The sequence below is a fragment of the Mesitornis unicolor genome, unplaced genomic scaffold (assembly GCF_000695765.1).
Source record: "Mesitornis unicolor isolate BGI_N332 unplaced genomic scaffold, ASM69576v1 scaffold16774, whole genome shotgun sequence".
NCBI classification, from domain to species: Eukaryota; Metazoa; Chordata; class Aves; order Mesitornithiformes; family Mesitornithidae; genus Mesitornis; species Mesitornis unicolor.
In genome coordinates this window covers 13,937-38,695 of record NW_010180915.1, presented here as the reverse complement: position 1 = coordinate 38,695, position 24,759 = coordinate 13,937, and the positions used below count along the sequence as shown (strand labels likewise).

The 24,759-nt window shown below is 43.3% G+C and overlaps 1 protein-coding gene across 1 annotated transcript in view; it reads left to right on the top strand.

Moving 5' to 3' along the window:
• The first annotated feature begins 6,204 nt into the window (after positions 1 to 6,204).
• ADAM17 (ADAM metallopeptidase domain 17) overlaps positions 6,205 to 24,759 on the top strand; it is a 23,489-nt gene continuing 4,934 nt past the window's right edge. Inside the window, exons 1-15 of the mRNA XM_010183250.1 lie at positions 6,205 to 6,332; positions 7,426 to 7,559; positions 8,524 to 8,612; positions 11,815 to 11,983; positions 12,765 to 12,895; positions 14,639 to 14,728; positions 15,817 to 15,930; positions 16,463 to 16,607; positions 17,135 to 17,223; positions 19,307 to 19,459; positions 20,324 to 20,523; positions 21,540 to 21,643; positions 22,300 to 22,434; positions 23,381 to 23,511; positions 24,544 to 24,622. Coding sequence (XP_010181552.1) covers positions 6,214 to 6,332; positions 7,426 to 7,559; positions 8,524 to 8,612; positions 11,815 to 11,983; positions 12,765 to 12,895; positions 14,639 to 14,728; positions 15,817 to 15,930; positions 16,463 to 16,607; positions 17,135 to 17,223; positions 19,307 to 19,459; positions 20,324 to 20,523; positions 21,540 to 21,643; positions 22,300 to 22,434; positions 23,381 to 23,511; positions 24,544 to 24,622 — 1,882 coding nt within the window. The 5' untranslated portion in view covers positions 6,205 to 6,213. The remainder of the gene's footprint in view (positions 6,333 to 7,425; positions 7,560 to 8,523; positions 8,613 to 11,814; positions 11,984 to 12,764; positions 12,896 to 14,638; positions 14,729 to 15,816; positions 15,931 to 16,462; positions 16,608 to 17,134; positions 17,224 to 19,306; positions 19,460 to 20,323; positions 20,524 to 21,539; positions 21,644 to 22,299; positions 22,435 to 23,380; positions 23,512 to 24,543; positions 24,623 to 24,759) is intronic.

Genomic DNA, 24,759 nt, shown 5'->3' with positions numbered 1-24,759 from the left:
CCCCCCCCCAGGTTTCCTTGACAAAAAGCTGCCCCTCCTGCTGTCCTGTTCTACAGATTTCATATGGCACACTCTAGCTTACTTGTTTTGGGGATATTCCGCTACCTTCTCAATGGCTCTGAGGATCTTCCTGACGTCTTTTATTCTTGCAGATGTATGTGACCATACTGCTTGCCAGACTGCAGCTTACATGCTTTTTAGCATGTATTTGTCACTTGTGCCCTGCATCTCTTTGCAATATCCACCCTTGACTTCCTGTGCTGCCTTTAATATGTATTATTTGTACTTTTTCTTCTGCTTCCTTGAGACTTAGATTTTTAACCTACATGGGTACATGGATGGGGTGGGGGCGGAGGGAAAGGGTCACTGTTATGCAGGGAGGCACCGAGAGCTGCCACCCACTCGATGCTGCTCTGTAATTACTGAGGTGTTGAACATGATATCCCTTGCATTCCCTGGTTTCCTATCTCACCTTTCCAGATTGTTACTGAAACTGTGAATTTCTGCCCCTCAGTATCTAGGATGTCTTGAATTTTGGAAAGTCATGTCTGAGTGACTCCAAAGTTGTATCCACAGGGAGAAAAGAGGCAGTCAGATGGGAAGAGGTGGTTAGTCTCACAAGTGTAGCCCAGACAATAATCAACCTCTACCTAGAATCGGCTCCACTCAAACTTATTTTGTGACACAGCCGGGTTCTGTGATGTGGTATCTATGCACAGGAGTGAGGCGGACAGTTTTTGGAGGGCCAGACAAATGATCTGTTTCCAGAGAAAACTGTATCCTGTGACTTGGCTGTTCTTGTCTGCAGGATGTATGAAAGCATGTGATTTTCGGGGGGACTTTTTGAGTATCGAGTCATATGATGCTGTTCTGGTTAAAGATGAGGCAGCCCTATTGCCCTTGTTTCACTCTGAATATGAGGATGTCAGTTTGGGGGACTTCCTTATTTTTTAGAACGTCAGTATTTGAGCAGGATTTTTTTTTCTTCTTTCCAAAAAGTGCTTTCTGCTTTCACTAATAAGACAGACTGAGTTATTAAATCAAGTAGATCCAACAGAACTAATTTTGTTCTTCACTGGTCTCTGTTTAAGGCGTGTTTGGTGAAGGAGAAAATTTGCAAGGTTGGAAGTGAGGGAACATGTAGGAGCCAATGAGGGTAGTCAGCTGTATTCAGACCCAGCAGAAATAGCAGTGTTCATACCTGTACAGCTTCTGCTAAACAGGATTTGCACCCTTAAGGAAATACTCGCACTGTCCAGAAACAGATGTGTCTCTTACTGTAGAGAATAAAAACTTTGGAGTGGAGTAAGGGTGCAGCTGTATGAGCAAGTTTTTCCTGAGATGAGCTCAAGGGTGTTTTGTAGGTGTTATGTTTTCCACAGTATCTATCACTGGGCACTTCTCAGTGTGTGATAAGTGGAAAATAGTTTACGCTGTGTAACTGTAGGAAAAATACACTGCGAAGTAGCTGGTAGCCAGTAAATCATCAGCCTGCCTTACCTCCCAGTGCGAGGTCTGTGTAACCGTACCCCGAGGCTTTGTGCTGTGCTGGTGACTAACTGAATTGAGGCACCTTGTTTTCTCACATGGGTTAGCAAGTTTGGTGGTGCAGTTGGGATTGAGTCAAAATCATGCCTTTTAAAACATTCAGCAGTGCTGGTGTGGCTGGCCATTCTTGCTAATAGGTTTGTTTAGAAATGTATTTAAACAGTGTGTAAACCTTTATCCTGTTACAGTTTATAAGCTGGCCGACATACGTTCGGTTCTTGCTTTGAACACATTTCTCACACAAATTCCTCTGTTCATGTATACTCTGAGCAAAGCAGCAGCCACTCTTTGGTGGAAACAAGTAAACATAATTTATCTAAACTGTTAAAAGCATGGGCTGTTTTGCATGGAATCAGTGTTTCAGTTTACTTTGTTTTCTGTCTTTGGCAATGGCTCTGTACCAGATGTACTGGAGAAGGATGTAACAGCACGTGCAATGAGCTGTTACGGAACAGCTTTCCCACAGATGGATCTTCTCAACGTGTTCTCTTCATCAACGGTCTCCTAAAAGCAGTGTAAACTGTTAAGAGAAGGTACCCATAAACATTTAGGCATGACTGCATCACCTCCTGCCTGGTGAAGACCATTTATGTGCCCAGTTGAGGTATTAATATATTGAGGTATATTTGCCTCCTCCATTAGCACTCCCTGGAATGGTGCTCCAGTCAAATGATCCCACCCTATTGCAGCTGGTAACCCACTGTTACCACAAACACAAGGGCAGCTGTTTTATGTAGGGTGATGGAAACTTACTTTAGCTGACATGGTTAAGGTTGGAAAGACTCCAGTCTGTGTTTTGCAGTCCAAATTCTGACTGAGGCTGAGAGTAAAAAAAAAATAAATAACAATAAAGAATATGGAGCCCTTCAACCATTCATTCATTCCTCAGCTGAATCAGAAAAGTTATTAGTTAGCCGCTCACAAGCTGCTGTTAAGCATTTGATGTCTGGTGGAAATCAGCTCGAAGTCAGTACCTGGGTTGTGGTCAATGAGTGCCACACAAAATACAGGCTGGAGCCCTTTTTCAGCCTTGAGGATGCCAATGATATAACAGTCACAGAGCAAACTCTCCTCCCCAGGCGTTGTTGTAGGGCTGCTCTGTAGGGTTGTCATCCCATTCCTGTGCCTTTTCACAGGAGATTTATTTCTGCTTTTATTCCCTTTGGGATGGTTGGAGAACTAACCACAATCATTCCTGCAAACCCCTCTGATGCTCTTGTGGTCACTTTTAAATCCCGAAAGTAGCATTTTTAAATATTGTTGGATCTTGTGTTTAGATCTTCTGGGTTGAAGCCTCATGCTTCTAGATAAGCTTAACCTTTCTATAAAAAATGTAGTTCAAAAGAATGCTTATGAAATGCCTGAATTGCCACATGTACTTGTTGCTTTCCGGGCAATAGACTGGGCATGAGATCATGGGAATTTACTGCTGTGCTAATGAAAGTGGAGCTGGTTGGAGAAGGATGCCGTTGGTATTTGAATTAGTAGCTGAGCACTTGAAGAGAAACCTCCTCTTTTAAAAAATACGCGGTGGTGTGCAACTTGGTGAGCTAAGCTGTTGCCCAGCACATTCTTGAGCTCATTGTTGGTTGAGTAGCCTGCTGCAATGTGTACTGGCCCATAATTTACTTAAAATTGCAGTATCTAGTGGCAGTAGACTTTTTGCCTTGAAACGAGCTGGAAAAAAAGGAGGAAATAGTGAGTTCAAAGCTGGGGCAGAGGTAAAGTCACTGCTGTGGATTTCTTCTTGAAGACTTTGCAGTATCATCTTTGTCACTGATGTTCCTTCCCTGATTCCCTTACTAACCTGAAATGTAATGTTCTGGCAAGATCTCCACTCTCAGGGGAGAAGGTGCAATGAAGTGAGAACTAGTGGTCATAAATAAATATGTATTTGGGACATCAGGATGAAATCAATGTGTCCTCCAAAAGGAGAGGAATACAGAAATCCAGGAGAGGCCAGAAGGGCAGGAACCACAGGAAAGTGGTTTGGGAAGACCTGAGTCAGCTCAGTGCTGTTGAAGCCTGTGGGAAATGGCTTTTGGACCATAATGAAGATAATGAGGAAGGAATGCCAGAGAGATTTTTAAACTTGAATAAAAAATATTTAAGTATATGCTTGCTGTGGCTCCCATCCACAGACTGCTTCGCAGTTGGACTCTGTACAGTTCTGGATTTTGTTTAAAATAATGACACTTCATCTTTTATTTTCATTAAGCCATGACCATGGATTCTCTTTTCACAGTATGAGAATTTTACAGAAAAATTTTGGTTTGAGCATGTTACGATTATATTTTTTTCCATCTCTGTGTGATACCTGAATCAGATACCTGTCTGATACTCACAGATTTATGTCCAGCAGCATCACATCTGAAGTCTTTAACTTATGTTGCAAGTAAAACTAAAAGCAAACCAATTTAGGAAGCGTAAGAGGAAATACGAACAAGTGCATTCTTGTTTCAGGGTTACAGGAACTAGGAGTGTCCTGTGTTTCATTTGTTACTTGAACAGAATCGTCTTACTCATCTTCATTGACTCTCTAGGCCTTGTTCTTACTATGCTTCCCATGTCTCTGTGATGCATTTCCAGAAGGGCATTTTTGTGTGTTGAGGTGGAGCAGGACTTCTGAAGTTCTTGCCTACCAAATAGAAAAACCCTAATTTCTTTAGCAGACTTGTCAGGTTTTTTGCCAAGAAATTGAGACATTTTGTGTGGCTGTAGTGGCAGCTGTATCTTGCTCTGTGGCATGACCTTCCCCTGGCGCTGGGCTGAACTTTGCAGGCAGAAAGACCTATGTTTTGCAGCTGGGGTCGTGCATCTCGGTCAGACCTTGTGCTTGGCCAGCCTCGGTGTCAGGAAGTCTCGGAGCAGCGCAGCAGTGGTACCACACCTCTCTTGCTTCATGGCCCACATACCACGCTCTTGCTCTGTATCATGAATCAATGTTTGTTATGCCATGTATCAACATTCACTTTAGTTGCGGGGTCTGCTATAGTCGAGTGTGTTGGAAGAATCTCAGGCTTAATCAAAAGAATTTAGGACTAGACAGTTTAATGAAGTTTGTTTCTTTTTCACTGAATTGATTTTCCGTGCCTGTCCCCACTCACCTCATAGGTGGTTCTGGATGAGGGCAGGTATCAGACCATAAGCAATGAATTATAATGGGCTTTTAAAGAAAATAGGTGTTTTGGGGATTTTTAGCTATTTGGTCACTGTGTGGCTCTAATGAACCAGGTTTGCAGCATAGAGGCAAGCTAATGGTGAAGGTGCTGCCTGGCATGCAGCAGTGGGCACAGGAGGGGGGGGGGGAACCCACAATGTGAAGGAAGGTGGTGGAAACTTGCCTTTGCATATAACCCGAAATGCACAGTAATCGATTGCAGGTGCTCTCGACCTGTGGGCTGTAAACAGAAATCAGGAAATTGCAACTGCACTGCCCTTCCTGTGTTGCTCAATGGCAGGGGAGGGGTGGCTGGGGAGGGAGAAGCCTGAGAGCCACAGCTTGGTGACTTCTGGCACATGAGAGGACACCTGTGTCACCTATAGGTCAGGATGCTTTGCTGGTAGTGTCTGGTGCAGGGCCAAGAGGGGTGTGAGGCACATCCTTGTTTCTGCAGCTCCCTCGCTCTTCATGTGAGCACACGTACACTGGTTGTTAATTTTCCTCACCTCCAAGCCATGGCCTTTTTAATAAAGACAGACTGGATAAGCACTTCTGCCTCTTGTAAAAACACAGCTGACTCCTCATTTGGTGCAGTGAGCACCTCTGGCAGAGAAGGAAGATAGTGATGTGGGAATAAGGGCCTCTATTTAAGGCTGTAAACAGCAAATGAATTGATCAGTGCTGGTGGAAGTGAAGGTGGTTGTCAGGTGTCTCAGTGGGTGGTGGATGCTCCTGCAAAGGGATGCCTGACAAAGCAGCAGGAGGCTTTATCAGCAAGAGCCAAACACTGTTGGCAGCTGGCATTGGGTGCTTGTTAATGGTAGAAGCATCTGCAGAATATTGACCTGAATTTGTCATTTGTGTGCTGCTCCCCATAGAGGTTTGGACCCTTGGTCTCCCTCCTCTGAACAAGTTTTCATGTTCTGAGTAGGTCAATCAAAGTAGTCTTCATGGTGGTAAGACGGGGAAAGCAGGGTACCTGGAAGTGCCTCGTTGGTTATTGCTGGTTCATTATGTTATGCAGCCATCTCTTTTCTGGCTGCTGTTGGACAGAGAAGTAATACACGCAGTTCTGATCAGTGAATTTGGTAGCAGCTTCCTAGGTTAAATTATTTTCTTCCTCAGACTTGGATGGGGACCAGCAGGTGGGGAGAACAGTGATTCACTGCAGAGAAGTGGGGTTGTTTTCCCCCATTTAGTTTCCAGGAGGCAGCCGGGAAGACCATTCGCTCTGCACAACTGCGGCAGTAAAAATGATGGGTTGGTTGCTCAAAAACTGCTACAAGAAGTGAACTAAGTTCTTTGTTTGCCTCTCTCAGATCATGTCTTGTCTTGCACTATGATTTCTACTTGCCTACACAAAATGCACCTTTCTAGAAATGTACAATAGTTATCCTAAAATTAGAGCAAACTGATGCTCAGTTTTGCTGGTTTGTGTGCATTTGCAAGAGTCTCCTGAAACTAAAACTTTCCTTCTTGTTCTTCCAGACACAGTGGAGTCCATGCTTTCAGACTACGACATCCTATCTCAGTCTAGCATCCAGCAACACTCACTGAAGAAGAGGGACCTCGAGCCTGAGACACACGTAGAGAGGCTCTTAAGTTTTTCAGCCCTGCAAAGGTAATTAAATCATCAGCAATGAAATAGTGTGATATTTTCATTCGGTTTGTGATGAATAATACACAACTTCAAACACAGAAATAGGTATCTTGTTTTCTGTCATGACTGGCCAGTGAATTAGTGATCTGCGTGGTTATGTGACTTCAGAGAGGCTCAGAGGAAATAGAAAAAGCAGTTGCACTGTAGTATTCTGTTTGCTGAAGTGACAGTGATTTAATTGTGAATCTGAAATGGGGAAGCAGGGTGAGAATAGCATTTGGTGTTTAAAAAGTTGATTAACTGCTGTTAACAAGTCAATTTTGTTTACCTGACATCTTTGTCTACCGTGTTTTCGTGTGCCTTGCCCATCTGTCAGGTACAACTATAACTCACACAAGTTGTGCATATTTTTTTATCTCTAAATGTTTGGCAGATAATTTTTAAGTAGCAAGTATAAAGGGTTTGTGCGATCAAATCCTGTCTGGCTGACCCTGTCTTGCACTGCTTTGTGCACCCTGGCTTGATGGTGAGTTTGCAATACTGCCAATGATCATTACAGGATAATTGCGGAGAGGCATATCAAAAATTTTCGACCCGTTGCCCACGTAAACCAAGAGCCCCTGTGACTTCATCAGAGAAGGTTCTTTACTTGCATCTTGGGATAGCCTTTAGTTTTTGTGATGCTATATCATAAAAATCAACAAAGTTCTGATTTCTTATTACGGTCTTCTAATTGTATTATTTCAGAAAATAAGAACTTGAAGATAATTTAACTTAAAAGAGATTAACAAATTCCTTGGTCTGATTTTCTTTAAATGTTTACCAGTAACTGGTTTTGCTTGACTGCGTGTGAAGAAGATACATCATGAGCAGACTGGGACTGTTTGGGGGGATAGAGTGTTTGTGGTTTGTTTGGGGGTTTGTTTTTTATAGGTAAATGTCTTTGACACTTTAAAAATACTTTACAGTTCTGAATGACAGTGTATGTTTTTGTAGCCTGCTTTTCAGAGTTAATACTTTCAAACTTCTTCGGGACACTCCGTAAAATGGAGGCTGGATGTGTCTGTTATGGATGTACTTTGCTTAAAATAAATGAAAGTAAATTCTTTTACAGGCACTTTAAATTATACTTAACTGCAACTGCTGAACACTTTTCAGAAAAATTTCAAGCATTAATTGTGGATGGTGAAGGCAAGGAAAAGGAGTATCGTGTTCAATGGCAAGACTTTTTCACCGGACATGTAGTTGGTTAGTATGGACCAGACTGTGTCAGTGCTGAGAAAGCACAGATTTGCACGAGGCTTTTGGCCAAAGTAAATGGTATATTGCCTTCACTTTCATCAGATATGTTTAGGATGAACAAGTAAACTTAATTTGCATGCCCCCTGGGTTTTCTGGTTTTGTTTTTGTGGTGGATTTGGGTTTTGTTGGTTTTGTTTTTAGGTTTGGTTGGTGTGCGTTTGGGTTTTTTGGGGGTTTTTTGAGGTATTGCACCAAGGGCCTAAGATAGGACTCTTCTGCCTAGTTTGGCAGAACACAAAGGTATCATTTACTCAAGCAGAAGCTTGTGACTTTTTGTTTGTTTGTTTGTTTTGAAAATGGCAATGGTAGCTTTAATTCCAACTGGAAATGTAGGACCTGAATGTTCCTTGTCCCAGAACGCAAAGCTCAGGTAGTGGTGATGCAGTGTTGCCCAGAATGTTGTAGTAAAAGACTTTAAGATGGTTCTTCGCAGAATACTTTTTTTGTAAAGAAAGAGTATCTTGCCCCACTGTAGTCCAGCACTAACGCTTCTGCTAAGTTGTTTTGATTTTTATGTTGCCTGTGTGATGTGGTGAAAGTCTTTCCCACTGGAATGCAGGCTGACGCCATGAAACTGCTGTCTGATTGTAGTAAGATGCAAGCTGCTTTTCTTGGCAGAAATATTGTGTCCCATTACTAATTCCCAGTGTCATCTCAACACTTTCTGCAGAATTATCGGTTAAATCTCAGTCTTGATGACTGTGACCACTGGGAAGTTCAGACTGGGGGAGAGTGCTGGCTCATTTCTTTTTTTCATTTAAACTGGACAGCGTAGTGTTCTTCAGAGACTGAGGAAGGTAATTTGGCATGAAGTTTAGAAACAATTAAAAAAACTCAACAAACAGTGTCTGTGCAGGAGTGCATGCAAGTAGAGCTAAATGATTTTATTTTTCATTTGTTTATGTTAAAGGAGAACATCATTCCAAGGTTGTGGCACATATTGGGGATGAAGATTTTACAGTGAGAATCAGTACTGATGGAGAAGAATACAATATCGAGGTATGATTTGCTATTGAAAGGTGTATTCAAACAATCATCTCTTTCCTATGTGGATGCTTCTCTTTGTAGTTAGTTACATTGACAGCTCTATAGATTAAAATAAACTTGGTGGTGGTGTTTGTTTTGGGGTGAGTAGGGAGAAGGGAAAGATTGGAAATCAGCTTAACTTTGTAAGTGTTGAGTTTTATTAGTGAGTGACATTCTCTGACATTTACATGTTTTAGATACATCAGGAAGAAGGTATGTTTCAAACAGGAAAGAGTTTTAGAAACAGTAATCATTTAATGTTAGTAGGCAGTGGTGATCATGTCCTCTAGAATAACAAACTGTGCTGCCTTCTGAGCAAATTTGAGATTAGTTGAGCTTTCTAAAATTTTGGCTTTGTTGCATCTTGGAATTTTTCCCATTCTTAGAGCTTTATTTGAAAATCTGGTCTTTTTCCCTGCTCCTTTGTTTCTGTTTCTCACCATTTTTGTTGCTTGTGTTATTTTAAACTGTTGGTTTAAAAATTATTCAGCAAATACATAATTAAAGACTATCCTAATGAGTTGTTCAGTGCAGTACATTCTCAGACACAAGCTGTATTAGGATGGCTGAATAACGGTGGTTATGGCTAAGTGTTACGTGGATATTGTAATTGTCTTCAGTCCCAAGGATGTGCAGAATTATGGGTAAACCTGGGAAATCCAGTCGTGTTAAAGTTTGAATGTGTGATTGGAATACCCAAACCGCTGTGCTTGTGTTTTGTGTTAAGAGCATGTAGCAGCCGTTTGATTGTGGTTTAAAGCATTTTTGTGTTTGTGGTCCAGAGTAATGTAAGCATATCTCAGCTCCATACGCAGCCAGCCCCTTGCTTCTCCCTGGCTGCGTCTGGTACAGCTAAATGAAGGCAGACCATGGTTTGAAGGCTCCAACTTGCCCACTGTCCTGGTTTGGTGGGACAGAATTTTAGAGTCAGTTTTCTGTTGAGGAAAACTGCAGTTTTGTAAGGAATACAGCACTCAATTTCATGGGAACAAAGTGATAAAACTTAGTTACAGGTTTCAGCTAATACTGGTATGCGGGTTACCACAGTGCCCAAGGTCTTCAGCGGTCTTGAGATAAAATGTGCAGAGGCTGGGGAGAGCGGAAACCTAGGGGAGTTGACCCCAAGGTGACCCCAGGCTGACCAGTTAATACTATTTATACTGTAAATGTCACATTCACTATGAACTGGGGACAACTGTCCTTCTCTGCCTCTTCATCCTGCTCTCTTTTGCTCCCTCTTCCATGGCTAACATGTGGAGAGAGACTTGTTTACCATCCTGACCCTGAGGCCTACTCCCCCACAACATTGGTTGAGCATAACTCTGTATTTTATATTATAACTGTTATTAATCTTTGTTGTTGTTGTTATTATTTTATTAAATATATTTCTGTTTCAACCCACAAATCTGCTTTCCTTTTCCCAACCCCCCTCCCCCGGTGATAGAGCAACTGTATAAACCACGACACCCACACTGCCTAGCTGTTAGCATCCCAGGGTCAGCTTCGTCCCCTGACCAGCCCTGGGTGAGATGACGCCTCTGTGTAGTCAGAGGTGGTGTGTGCCTGAGACCATTTCCAAAATGCAATGTGGACAAAGTCACTCCACTGTTGCCTTCCTTTGCTTTCATGGTCCTCCCGTACTATTCAGAACAGTTGCAGACCTTTGTATAAAACCCTGGTGCCCTCGTGTCTTGTCCTAGCATGTGAAATGAGTGCCCTCAGTTTCACACTATAGACACGTGGCTGCAGGGCCAGCCCAGCCTTTGCTCTTCAAGACCTTTTTGCTGTGAACCAAAACCACAGTGTGCTAAATAATAGTTGTCTGAAGTTGAAAGACCACTGCCTAAGGGCCAGAGGAGACCCAGACCCATGTGTTCTGCAGTGTGGACATGGACAGTTTGTGCTACTTGGCCTTGCGCACAGAACAGGCCCTGGCTGTGTTGTATTTGGTGGTGTTGCTGTAGTTGTTATGTACACATAATAACAGGGATGTGTTGGCTTAAAAAAAAAATAAAATAAAAACACCATAGAATGGTAGGGGTTGGAAGGGACCTCTGAAGATATCCAGTCCAACCTCCCTGCCAGAGCAGGATCACCTGGAGTTGGTCACACAGGAACGCATCCAGGTGGGTTTTGAATGTGTCCAGAGAAGGAGACTCCACAGCCTCTCTGGGCAGCCTGTTCAGTGCTCTGGTACTCTCACAGTAAAGAAGATTTTCCTTATCTTTAAGGTGAACCTCCTATGTTCAAGTTTGTGACCATTGCCCCTTTTCCTGTTGCTGGGCACAACCAAGAAGAGTCTGGTTTCATCCTCCTGTCACTCGCCCTTTAGATATTTATCAGCATTAATGAGATCTCCCCCTCAGTCTCCTCTAGGCTGAACAAACCCAGCTCTCTCAGCCTTTCCTCATATGGGAGATGCTCCAGTCCCCTCATCTTAGTGGTTCTACGCTGGACTCTCTCCAGTAGTTACTTGTCCTTCTTGAACTGGGGAGCCCAGAATTGGATGCAATATTCCAGATACGGCCTCACCAGGGCAGAGTGGAGGGGGAAGAGAACCCTCCTTGACCTATTGGCCACACTTCTTTTGTTGCAGCCCAGGATGCCATTGGCCTTCTTGGCTGCAAGGGCACATTGCTGGCTCATGGTCAGCCATTGAATGTTGAAGAGCCTGCCTTCTGCCATGAAGACTGCATTCTGCTGTGCAGTTGAGGTATTTTCTGTTATCTGCAGCCGCTGTTTTTCTGATCAGCGCGTTTGTTAGCATAGTCTAAGTATCTCCTCCCTGATGTGCCTGTCTCCATACTGTTATGGAGGGAGCGGAGGAGCCTGAGATGCCTTCTCAGCTTGCTCATAGTCTGGAGAGAAAGAAAAATTCTGCCTCTTCTACAGCCTTATCAGGTGTCTGTGGTTGCTCTCTTAAGATGGTCTTAGATTTTTGGATGCCTGTGTAGCATAAAAGGGTTGAACTCTGTTGGCTGTCTTGGGGACATTGTTTTATCAGTAGACTCATTGCTATGGGTGATATTACTGTAGTCCAATGTATTTATGTGTGTGTGCACATAAAGCTTTGGAGATTTGATGGTACATAAATATATTTTTTTTACTTGTATACACTTAGTCTTTGCATTCACTGCGTTCCCAACTAATTGCATTTCTCCTCTTGTGCTGTCAGCCACTGTGGAGATTTGTAGATAATGTGCAAGATGAAAGACTGCTGGTCTATAGGTCTGAAGATATTAAAGATGTCTCGCGACTGCAGTCCCCCAAAGTGTGTGGTTATTTAAAGCTGAACGAAGAAGAACTGTTGCCAAAAGGACTGGAAGACAGGAAGCAAAATGAAGGTAAGTGTCCGTACTTTGGGAGAGGGTCATCTTTGAATGCTTGAATTCTGGCTGTGTAGGCAAATAGGATCAGAACCTGGTCAATAATCTATGTCAGTGTTCCTAGTTTAACTATTGAAGTAGCGTTCCTTGTTGTGCCTGCTTCCCATCCAAAAATGTCCCAACAACTGATGAAAGGAAGAAACTGTCACTAGGGGCATGTTTCCTCTTGGCTTGTTGAAAGGATGTTTGGCCCTACCAAAGTGTAGGCTAAGGATACGAGCTATTTCATCAGGCTGAAGTAGCGCTTGTTGTGATAGCTGGCAGCAATGTTGGGAACATTAAAACAACTTTATATCTGCACTGTGCAGCAGGACCTGTTTGGCCTCAGTGATTATTCTAAGAATCCATCTTGAGCTAAGATGGGGTTTTGAGAGTTTTAGATGCCTCTTTCCTCTGGCCTCAGCTGTGGCAGCAGAGATGGGGATGACGACTAGGAACAGGCGGAGAGGTGTTACGACTGAGATGGTGACCGTAAAAGCTCTGTTGATAAATCTGTTGAATAGCTCAATTTCATTATGATATGTTACTTTTCTTACAAGTTTAAGGATTGTTATGAAGACAAAATTTAAGAATAATTATTAAAAAATAAAAAACAAATAACAAAAAACAAACCCAAACGTCCCCATTCCCCCAAAAATACCACCCAAACTCACATTCATGTCTTAAGTAAGGGTAGTAGATGCAACAGTGGCAGTTTTGTTGAGTGTTTGTTTAACTGTATTTAAAATGTTCACATTAGCAGGCATCCATCGGAAGAAAAGAACTGTTCCAGAGAACTCCAAAAACACGTGCAAGATGTTGGTAGTGGCAGATCATCGTTTTTTCAAGTACATGGGCCGTGGGGAAGAGAGTACGACTATAAACTATTTGGTAAGTAAACGTACTGTGTTAGTATTTTCTGAAGTAAATGGAGGAAAAAGATAGCGATTCAGTAGTTACCATAGAGCTTACACTACTTTTCTGCAACGTATGTATTTACTTCATGACTCTGTGTGCTTTTTACTTGCAAAAGTACTAAATCATGCTTCAAAAATTCAAAATTCACTTTTGAATGGTGATACTGTAGTTAAATAGTCTTCACTTTCTTCTTTATAAACAAACCCCTTCCCTTCGCGTACTTCTTGTGGCTATGCTCTTTTCTGTCTAAGAAATGTGTTTTTTTCCAGTCAGAGCTTTAGAATCTCCTGGATTTTGAATTCTACTCCAAATGATCCAAATATCTTTAAAGTTCAAGCATGTTTAAAGCTGATACGAGAGGCAAAAGTGACTTGTACAGGCTTTCTTTTCAAGTTCTTCCAGGGTTCTCTGTCTAGAACAGTAAAATCGAACCAGAATTCCTTTGGTTGTCCATGGGTGTCGTGGGTTAACCCCAGCAGGCAGCTTAGCCCCACCCAGCCACTCACTGCTCCCTGGTCGGGCTGGGGAGAGAAAGGGTTTGAGACAACTCGTGGGTTGCCTAAAAACAGTTTAATAGGGAAAGCAAAAGCTGTGTGCACAAGTAAAGCAAAATAAGGAATTAATTCACTGCTTCCCATCAGCAGGCAGGTGTTCAGCTATCCTCAGGAAAGCAGGGCTCTATCACATGTATTGGTTACCAGTTAGCCCAGCCGAAACCAGTACAGTGGGGCTGTCTACCTGACAAGCTTTTGTGAAATAGAATGTGTGCCCACAGCCTTTCAGCAGCAGTGGAAAGCATGGGTTTGACGACTCAAGACAAAAGCAAATGAAACCTCTTTTGGAAGTCTGGTGTTTGTTTGGAGTCTTTTTCTGAACCTGAATCTTTGAAATGCTGGTCACTCTGTTCCCCTTGCTGGCTTTTTGACCTTTCTGTCACCAGAAATGTGTACATTCCCTAGGTAACAGAGCCTCTGTTTGTGTATTTGCAGAGATGCTGTTATCTCAGCATCTGACACATGAGTCTTCCAGGCTAACCTGCTGTTGGGTTTCCTGAGTAGATGTGTACTGTAAACAACACAGTGAATGGAAAACTAAAGCATAACTAAAGCTGCTGTTACCAAGTGGCTCTGAATGTCACTTTCCATTCTGAGCAAGTTTGATGGTTTATATTTAGTAGAAGGTGGTTTTTAAGAAGATAACAGCTTGCGAAGGGAGGTATTGATAGTGAGCGCTGAGGGAGAGACTTTCTGGAACCTTGTGCTTGAACCATAATGAGGAAAATAATAAAGTTTTGGCTGCGAGTGAGAAGCAGGCCTTGGGGATCAGTTAAACTAGTTAAGCATTGTGCTACAACAAGGCAGTAAAAACAGCTCCCTCCTCTGCCCTTCCTCTCAAAGAAACCTGGAAAACTAGTATATGAACAAAGCATTTCCCAAAATGTCTTGTTTTTAATATTATCGCTCTTCCATGATACAAATGAAGATGATTAATGGGAAAGTTTGTACTGTTTTTTATGATGGGAATTTCTGAGAGATGTTTAATACTCTCTGGATCCAAGTGCTGCTGTTTTTGGATCAATGAGTATGTCTGTTATGAGGTTCAATTTTAATTTGAAGTGAGTGTTTCTAGATAAGTATGCTGCAGCTTCTCTGAGGATGTTGAACTTTATTACATGAAAGCTCAGAACTAAATAACTTGTTTTTCTTTTCTGCATAGATTGAATTGATAGACAGAGTAGATGACATCTACCGAAATACTTCCTGGGACAATGGAGCCTTCAATGGGTATGGCATACAGATAGAGCAGGTATTCACTGAACTATGCGAAGGATTTCTAATTTAAAGGATAAAAACGTGTTTGGGATATCAAGTATTCTGATTATTTTATCTGGATTAGAGCTAAAATAATCAAATCCTACATTACTGACTCAAGCCAGGAGCATGCTGAAATAGCATCTTGCCAGAGGTGGTGTGGTTTGTCACTGCATGTCCATTTTGGTTCCTCACAGCTTTTGAGATGGGCGTTTTCAGGGAGAGTCTATATTTAACCTCAATTCAAAGGTGTTTTTTTTCCCAGAATATGAGCAATTCTTGTTTCTGTCAAACATACTCTTACGCATGTGTTTATTGCTTGTGTCCATGGCTACTGCTTAGCTTACAAAGCCTGAGTGGGCACCAAACACAGCTGAAAAAAGCCACAAATCCTGCCTGAACAGCTTTAATAACTCCCCTCAGCAGCTTGATATCAAGGCATTGTAGAGGCTGGTACAGAGTGGACACTCAGGATGCAGTGACTACAGTTTATATGATGGGTCATAAAAATTAGTGGACAGAAATCTGGAAAGGGGCATTAAAAAAAGGAGGAATCCTTTGGCTTGGAGTACTGCAAGAGCTGTGATGTGAGAGACAGGGACTCATGGTACAAGCTTGCTGCCTCTTTGCTGGGAAAAGGTCTTCAGGAACAAGGACGGGGAGTTAATTGGACAGGGAGAAGAAAAGAGCATGATGCACTAATTCTAGGTTATTGGGACAGTAGCAATCCTTTAAAATATGTTTTGGTTAGCTAGAACTCTGAAACGGTTTGGGGTTATTTATACTATATGTAAATCCTTGTTGTATTTGGGTGGGTTTTTTTCTGATAGAATAACATGCATCTCGAAGCAGAATGTTACAGTGAAAAGCATTGATGTTGCTCTATAAAATGGCTCATGTAGTTGCCTATGATGCAGTCAGTGTATCTTATCTAGCAGAGGCTGAAAAGTTAACATTAGAAGCATGCTGAGTCTGAATTTTTCTTCTTGCAGATCTATTGAGACATATAAGATTACACTGAAAGCTTTTCTGTAGCTGTAAAATAAATTCCTCTACATTGTTGTTGCCCTTTTTGAAATGTAGATCATCATCCACAATGAGCCAAATCTTGTAAATCCTGGAGAAAAGCATTACAATATGGCAAAAAGTTACCCAGATGATAAGAAAGATGCTTGGGATGTGAAAATGCTGCTAGAGGTGAGTTGTAACCCTTGAAAAATTGTGCCCTTTACAGAGACTTACTTGTTCATACAGCTGCTCTGTAGAAACAGGTGAAAGTCCTCCACTTCTTTCACATGATGTGGAGATGTTATGCACAGTCAAGCTGCTGATGTGCCCTGTAGCCCATAATAAAGGGCTCCATTGCATAACTACAGAGCATGCACCAATTACAGTTATTAGTACGTGGCCTGAGTCAGAAAGGCAGCCCTGATATGCCTGGCCCTGAGCCTGGCTTCCTTGTGACCTTCCTCAAATTGTTGTACTTGGTTTTCCCCTCCCTGTGAAAAGGGAAAATGAATAGAGAAGTTATGTAAATGAATGTGTACAGTGTACTTGGGTATTAATTTAATTTTCTACAGCTCTGTAGGGCATATAACAGCTGCTGCTTTCTGACTTAACCAGTTCTAGAAGGTGCCTGTCTGGCTCATTAGATAAATGTTCTTATCTATAGACTTCTAATATGTACCATAGAGTGTCTTACATATATCTGACTTTTTTTTCTTTAAAGCAATTTAGCTTTGATATTGCTGAGAAAGCAGCTCATGTGTGCCTTGCCCATCTCTTCACATATCAAGATTTTGACATGGGAACGCTTGGATTGGCTTATGTTGGCTCTCCCAGACCTAACAGCCATGGTGGCATTTGTCCTAAAGGCAAGGTGTCTTTTTCTTCCCTCTCGGTTGTGTGTTGAAAGCTAGTTTTTGTTACTGGCATTTAATCCTCTTCTCCAACTTTCACGAAGTATGATGTGTTATTTGCGTAGACTCCAGTGGCTGGTTTTCAGAAAGAATAGATGACTGGTTTTTTGGCTGGAGTTGGAAAAAGGAGGGGGGAGGATAAAAGTCACTAAGACGTCTGGTATGAACAAGCTGGCTAGACCAAACCGTAGACCAAGGGTTGCTTTGTGTGGGTACATCTTGCAGTGGTTCTGGAATGGCAGATGCTGCTGTCTTGGAAGTTTCTTGTATTTTCCCCTTTGCTGCAATACATGAGCTGTTCATGCACTGCTTGGAAGGTTCCCCACTTCAAAAACTGGCAAGAGGCAGGGTCTCACTGGTGAGCCTGTGAGAGGAATAGCGGTGTTCATGTCCCAAACAAGTATTCCTCACTCCCCAAAAAAACCCAGAAACCCAAGAAAAATGTTTGACAATTTTGATTTGTTCCTTTCTCATTTGTATAGCTTATTATAGTCAGATTGCAAAGAAGGACATCTATCTGAACAGTGGCTTAACCAGCACCAAGAACTATGGGAAGACCATCCTCACCAAGGTAGGAGAGTATCCTCCTCTGCAGAGCGTGGACGTTCAGTGGACGTCTGTGTGTGCTGGTGGTGTGTGCCATGGGATTGTGACAAGCTTCCCTGCTCTCTCCCTGCTGGTTTTCCGATTGAGTCACATCCCTCGGGGCAAGGTTGTGGGTCACAAAACAAAAGCCACAGCTTTTGTCCTTGATAACAAGGGGAGTTGGGACTGAGTGGAATTGAAGATTGAATTCCCTGGGGAGCAGTAATGAGAAAATATAGCCAGTGTCTAATAGGAGCTGCATTTTTTTAGTTATAAACATGATTTTGATATCCAAAGATTAATTTAATTGTATTTTCCTTTTTAAAAAGAAAAAAAAAAACCACTAAACACCAAAACCAAACCATCAACAAAGCAAGCAAATATTATACAAGTAGACTTACAATAAGAATAAAATGAGTCTGCTGACTCAAATAAGAAAATACAAACATCTTCGCTGTTAGGTACACCTGCCACATGCAAAGGGACAACTGTGTACACATCGTCTGTTCCATTTGCAAGGTTAAGCAGTGAAAGTAGTGCAGGCAAAGTAGGAGGTTTAGTTTGGGCCTTTTGATTAAATTTCTCTACATGATATTTGTGTGCATGTGTGTGTCTGTCCTGAATAAGTAGAGCAGAGAACGGCATAATAGGCAGGGCTTATTAGTGCTAATACGAAGCCTAATGTATATGGATGGTGTCTGAGCTTTTTTTTTTAATAGTTGATGAGAAAGTGAATGAATAAAGGCCTGAATATGAGCGTTGTCTCACTTGTAAAGATACCAGAGCAGTGCCTGTGTTCGCATCTACCAAATCTTTGCAGTTGGGCGTATTTCTCTTTTGCCGACTTTTGCTGACTTCTCAGCTGCGCTTTTCTGTAGCCTGATTATAGACGGGATTCATAATTGATGTGTGGGCTAAAACTTGGCACAGAAGCTGTCAAGAAGCTAGAAAAAAAACAGACAGTGAAGCTTTGTGTGAGAGGGATGTTGACAAAGAGCTCTAGCTGTTGCCATGCTTTTTGCATTTGTTGTTCAGTCTCCAAGCTGGAGTTCTGCCTGGGCTTACAAAGGAAATTGAGTTTGCCGTCTTCCCACTGGCGGCCACAAAGCTTGGGATGAGGCAGTGGGAGCATTATGGATTGGTTTCACTGGGAGAGTGCTGCATGGTGACCACTTGGGTTTAAAAAAAAGAAAAAACCTGCTTAAAACCCTTCCCAGAATTAAACATGGTGAATCACGGGAGTGATCTCTGGGCAGCTCACCTGTCTCTGGTTTTCACATGAGCTATGTCTACCCTGGGTACCAGAGCTGTTTATTGCAGTGCTTGGTCCTTCCTGTGCCTGCACAGCAGCCAAAATGATGAAAGCTCGTCAGGCTTGCTTCTCTCCTGAACTCTTCTTGTGGTTAACTTTTATTTCTGTGCCAGTTTTACTTGTGGCTGTCACCTTGTGATCTTGACACCATCTGTGGGTCTAGGCGCTGCAGGGAGTCAGAGCTGGTTTGGGATCCTCAGCAGAAGGAATCCTGTCTTGTATAAATGATGGAAATCCATCCCTGTTGGGCCATGTTTGTAGGTGTCTTTCACAGTAATCATGCAATAGAAGAGCTTATTCACCACTCCTAATGTCATCATCCATTTAGAAGAAAATTCTAATGGCACAATACGTTGAACAAGAGATTGGCTAATCATAGTAGCTGGTGTTTGTTTGGATTGGGTTTTTTTTTTCAACTTTTTATGCCTTCCAGCTATTTAAAAGCTAATTTTGATATTTTTAAGTATCTGCATTGCATTGAAAACAAGCTTGAAGTGGGTATTCTAGAATAGCATTTTGCCTTTACCAGTGGTTTAGTATTCAAACCTAGTGCTGGAACTTGCCTGTGGAAATGGACCATGATTTTACTTGCCTTTAGTTGCCTACTTCTAAAAACAAACAAAAAAAAGTTCATAGGGAAATCCCTTTCCATCTCAGTGTGTCTTAGAATTGCTGGTGTCCTGAATCCTCTGGGATATTCTGTCCTCTCCTGCTCAGACTCATTTTTTTCAGCATTGTTTTTTCATGTTCAAAAAAGGAAGCTGACCTGGTTACGACGCATGAGCTTGGACATAACTTTGGAGCAGAGCATGATCCTGATAGCCTGCCAGAATGTGCCCCCACTGAAGACCAGGGAGGGAAATACGTCATGTATCCAATTGCTGTCAGTGGAGATCATGAAAATAACAAGGTATAGTTGCATAGTTTTGCTTCCACATACGAGTTTCTGCTATGGTCAGTCACTCTTTGCATGGAAAGTCTGTTTAGTTAATGATTCCTGTACCTTGAAACCATCAGGAATGTAACGACTTAGCCATAAGAAGAAAACATATTTGCACGGTGTTGGTTCTCTGCAAGATAAGCTCATCTTTGGATTCTGAGTTTCATTTGAGTTCGTAGCATGTCCAGGTGCTTTTTTAAGTTAGTTGTTTGTAGTTAGTTGTGGCCATATGCTGCTAAGAGCAAGTCATCAGCAAGAGTCAAATACAGGACCTTCAGTACCAGATAGCATTAGGGTGGTCCTTAGCTCTTCCTGTGGGACACAGACTGCCAGACGCCACAGCCATGGTGCTCGCCAGTCTCAGCAGCTGGCACTGGCAGTGTTGACTTGGCGTTGTGCCTGCTCTCCAGATGAGAAGCCAAGACTATCGAGGGGATGAGGAGCCTGCAGTCTCGTCTGGCTTGTGGTTCGTGTCTAGCCCTGCTGCTGAAAAGGCAGCACAGTCTCTCCCCATTGCTACAACTTCAGCCCTTCTTGGGGATGGTTGCTGGTGGTCCTGGAGCTGTGGGAGAGCTGCAGTTGACTCTCTGACCATGAGCCAGGCCATATGTGGGCATCCCTGCATTGTAGTGTAGCAGTGCCCTTTATGGACCCAGCCATTACTTTCCTATCCTAAGATTTTTCCAAGGTATCAAACTGGCAGTGTAGAGGAAGTAACGGCTTTCTGAGACTCCAGAACGAGGAGGCGTAAGGAGGCTGAGGCTGTCTTAGATGCCACTTGTTGACAGAAAGGTACACTCCTCAGTGCTGCTCTTTCCCCTTGTGACTCTCCAGATGTTCTCAAGCTGCAGCAAAAAATCCATCCATAGGACCATAGAGATCAAGGCCCAGGAGTGCTTCAAAGAGCGCAACAACAAAGTGTGTGGCAACTCCAGGGTGGATGAAGGGGAGGAATGCGATCCTGGCCTCTTGTACCAACAGGCTGATCCCTGCTGCTCTGCAGACTGTAAACTGAAAGAGGGTGCCCAGTGCAGGTAAGGGGAAAGAAGCTGCAACTTCTTTTAATGCGGGAGACAACGATGGGGTGGGCTGGAAGTCTCTAAAGCTACCTGCAGGGTCATAGACCTGTTTCCTGGCTTTGAGGCTAAATGTGGGAGCTGAAGACAATCAAGGATTTCAGGAAAGGCTGCTGTGTGCCTGCGCTGTTTGCATACATTAATTTTTATAACATTCTGTTACGTTTTCTGAGAAGTACCAAGAGCTACAGGCATGAAGGTGGTGGTGGTGGTGGTGGTTGTTGTTATTCTTCAAATTCAGGCATTCCAAAAATTAATATTAGAAATGTCCTGTGCAAGTACATTTTTTGCTTGTGTTGCAAGGCAGTTTTAAACTGGGATGACATACTGGTATTTTCAAGCGTCCTGCAAAATGTGCTTGAGCAGACAACACACTGACTGTACCGAATGAGTCGTCTTTCTGATCTTGCTCTGTGGGGTGTTCGTGGCTCTGTTGCAATGCAGTGTCCAATTGAGTTTTTCAGAGTCCAGCTCTGTGCCATGTAACATTAGAGGGATCATGTAACTCATAAGAAATTCCTTCAACTTTAATCACGGTGTTTGTACTAAGGGCCTTCTTGCACTAGATGCAGAACAAAGAGAATAAAGAGCGCAGAATAAAGAGTAGTAAACCTTCAGGACAAATGGTGGTAAATGCGTGGGGAAGAAAACAGCAGAAGATCTTGTCCAAAGTTGCACAGCAAGTGAGAGGAGGGTCCAGGAGTTTTCTCTTAATATGTTGTACTTTCTACATGTTTTTACCTTTGGTAAATGAAGAGTGAGTGGGTGTGTCGAAAGGTTGGTTGTAGAAAGGGACAGAGAGGACAAGGGTTTTGAATCAGTGAGTCAGTCTCTAAGAAGTAGCTTTTTTGTGGTGGTGATTTTTTTTTTTTTTTTTTTCTAAACAACCTTTTTCTCTGGCTTTCTCATGCTTGTACTTATTTTTTAAAAAGAATTGCTTAGTATTTGTTCCTTTCATTTTGATTTTTCCACAGTGATCGGAACAGTCCCTGCTGTAAAGCTTGCCAGTTTGAAAGTGCACAGAAGAAATGCCAAGAAGCCATAAATGCCACTTGTAAAGGAGAGTCTTTTTGCACTGGTAGGACGTGGTTCTGTCCCCTTTACGTCAGCAAGCCAAGCGCTCCAGGCTCAGTGTCCTGTTCAGTCAGCTCTCAAACCAGTGCCCTTTATTCATCCAGTAGATGTAATTTTAGAGACCAGTTAAGCGTCACAAAGTTGCCCTGTAATGAGTTTCATTGTAGTGGAGTCACTTGATGATTTACTGCCCAGAAGAACATGAAAAATTTTGATTCTTCCCCCCCCTTCTTTCTGTCGCTTGAGAAAAAGCAAAACAGGGTGTGTCACTGGGAGGGGATAGGAATGAGCTGAATCTTGCCATAGAAAGGGTGGAATTAGTGCAGCTCTGCTTCACTTCCCCACTTGTTTACTTCCTCCTCATAATCTTTCCTGGAGGCAAGGAATGAAGTCAGAGCTGCTGCTGCTTTGTTGATGGTGCCTGCAGGGTCTGCTCCCTGCTGCTTGGCTGCCAAAGTGCTACAATGCCCGAGCTGTTGAAAGCCTCCAGAACTTCTGCTGCCTCTTGGAGGAGCTGGCAGGCAGCTTGCAAGTGAAAGCCAAGAACAAGCTATTGGTTCCCCCTGGGATGAGTCTGGATTTCCTTTATTTTTCTTTCTTCTTCTGCACGCTAAGGTGCTCTACTTTACTCTGACACAGTCCTGTGACCTCCATCTGCAGGGAACAGCAGTGAGTGCCCCCCTCCAGGGAATGCTCCGGATGACACCGTCTGTGTGGACATGGGGAAGTGCAAGGACGGGGAGTGCGTCCCTTTCTGCGAGAGAGAGAAGAACCTACGGTCGTGTGCATGCAATGGTGGGTGACGTGGGACTGTAGTGATGTGTGTGCTTCACCTGCGCTCCTCAGAGTGCTGGCCTTACTGGTTGCCTGTTGGAGGGCAGAGTTTCTGGTTAAGTTTAAACTGCTTGTTCTTCAGGGAACAAGAACATTTTCTGTTTGGAAAATGGATGTAAATGTCCTCTGGTGGTCTGGGTTTGAAGACATTAAGGTGAGACTTATGGTCTGGCCCCCCAGTTAGAGGAAAGGGCACTCTCCCATCTTCTACCTCCTTTGCCACAGGTGGACAGGAGGGGAAGTCTGACTGTCCTCCGATTGTAAAGAGATCCCAGCCAACTCTGGAGCAGGCATCTGTCAGAGAAGTGGTGGCCTCCAACAAATGCTTAAAGAAAGATTTCAAAGAGGTTAAAGTGCCTTGAGGACACAGGATCCCCGAGTCCTGTCCCCTGCTACTGCAGACCTGCCCATCATATGCTGCTGTCAGTAAGCTTCCCTTTGCTCGCTCTCCATCTCAGCTCCTAAATTTGGTAACGCAGCTGGGAGCAGAAGGAAAGCTTCACAGCGGCAGTGCAGGGAGGTGCTGTGAGCCCCACCATTTGAAATGGAGGGGAAATACTCAAGGAGAAGGGGTGTCTAGAGGACGTAAGTCCAAGAAGTATTCAAATCTGTCTTGGATGTGTTTGAAACCTCTTCACTTGCCTGTTGATTCCTGCAATGTTGGGGTATCAGCTTGGAGAGCTTAGTCCCACTGTGTCTCCTAATGTGTTGCACAGGACACATGTGAGTTTCAGGCTTGATCATCAGAGTGCCCAAAATTGGACAGCTTGCTCCGTTTGCCTTTGCCATGGGGAAGTTGGGCAGGCACACAGTCAGCCAGGGGACACGTGGGGTTATACATCTGCTGGGTATGGGTTACAGGTGACTCCTGGTGCTGCTGAAGAATGAGTTTGTTGCTTTCCTACAGAAACAGATAATTCTTGCAAGGTGTGCTGCCGGGACAAGCAGGATAGGTGTGTTCCCTACGTCGATGCTAATGACCAGTTCCTGTTCCTGCGCAAGGGGAAGCCTTGTACCGTGGGCTTCTGCGACACAAATGTGAGTTTTCCCAGACGTCGGTGCACTGTGTGCTCTGCTGCTGTGGCTGGGTGTTTGCGTCCTCTGTGACCGGGACTGTGCTGGTAAAGAGAAGCCAAAGCTTGATGTGCAGCTGAACAGGGTGATAGTGTGTCAGTACCACTCCACGGGGTAAATTTTAAAGGGTGTCTGAGGCTGCAGATGGACTTTAGTTCTGTAGAGACCTGTGCAAGGTGAAGCTCTTACCTTCTGCATTGCTTATTGCTGCTTTTGCTGTTCCCTGCAGCTCAGCCAGCTGGCAGTTTGTGTGAAAGAGGTGAATGAGTGCTGCCATGAGCTCTGATAGGTTTGCAGTGCTTGCTATTTCAGATGTTCACATTGGCCCAATTAATTTTGACTAAAATAATTCAGGTCAGGGAGCAGTCGCATGAAATCCTAGCTGGCAGTGTCTGAAGAGGTTAGCGAGTCTGTGGCAGGAAGGCTGCTGGGTTGCAGGTGCTCAGTGACCGTTTCTGTGGTACAGCTGCATGGATGGTCCTGTCACCTGCAGCCCCCAGTGGCTGAAGCTGAACTGGGTGTTGGTAGAAGTTAATTTGGGAGGGCATGCCCCAGCCCTCCTGCTGGCAGAACTGAAAGTCTGGTGATCTGCTGTGTTAGACTTGGGAGTCTGTCTGTCTGTAACCTTGGGCTCCTGAGAGCTGCAGCCTTCTTGGTGGGTAATGGAAATTGTGCTTAAATCTCTCCAGAAACTTCAGTTTTGTGTCCCCTAACATAGGGTGAGGGTGAGGGGGGTTTGCACATTTCAAATGTTAAAACTTCATCTGTTTCAGACAGCAATGAAGTTGAAACTTTTGCAAAAAATAAAGGCAGTAAAAATGGACTGCTGCTACTGGGCATGAGTATAAACCTGTAACCAGAATGTGAGTCGAGTGCCGCTGTGTCTGTAGTTTTCATTTCCACACCATCTTTGTATCTTCTTCCCTTTCTGAGAAGGCAGCAGTTAATGCTTAGATAGCGTAAGATTATTTTATAAATAAGATTTTACTTCTGCAGGGTAAATGCGAGAAGCAAGTACAGGATGTGATTGAACGATTTTGGGACTTCATAGACCAACTCAGCATCAATACATTTGGTAAGATTTGTAACCATATCCTTTGGGGTTTTTTTGCTTCATGACCTGAACTTCTAAAGCCTCAGAGGGAGTTACCTGGCTGTATATATATATGTGTGTGTGTGAGTGTGTGTGTGTGTATATATATGTGTGTGTGT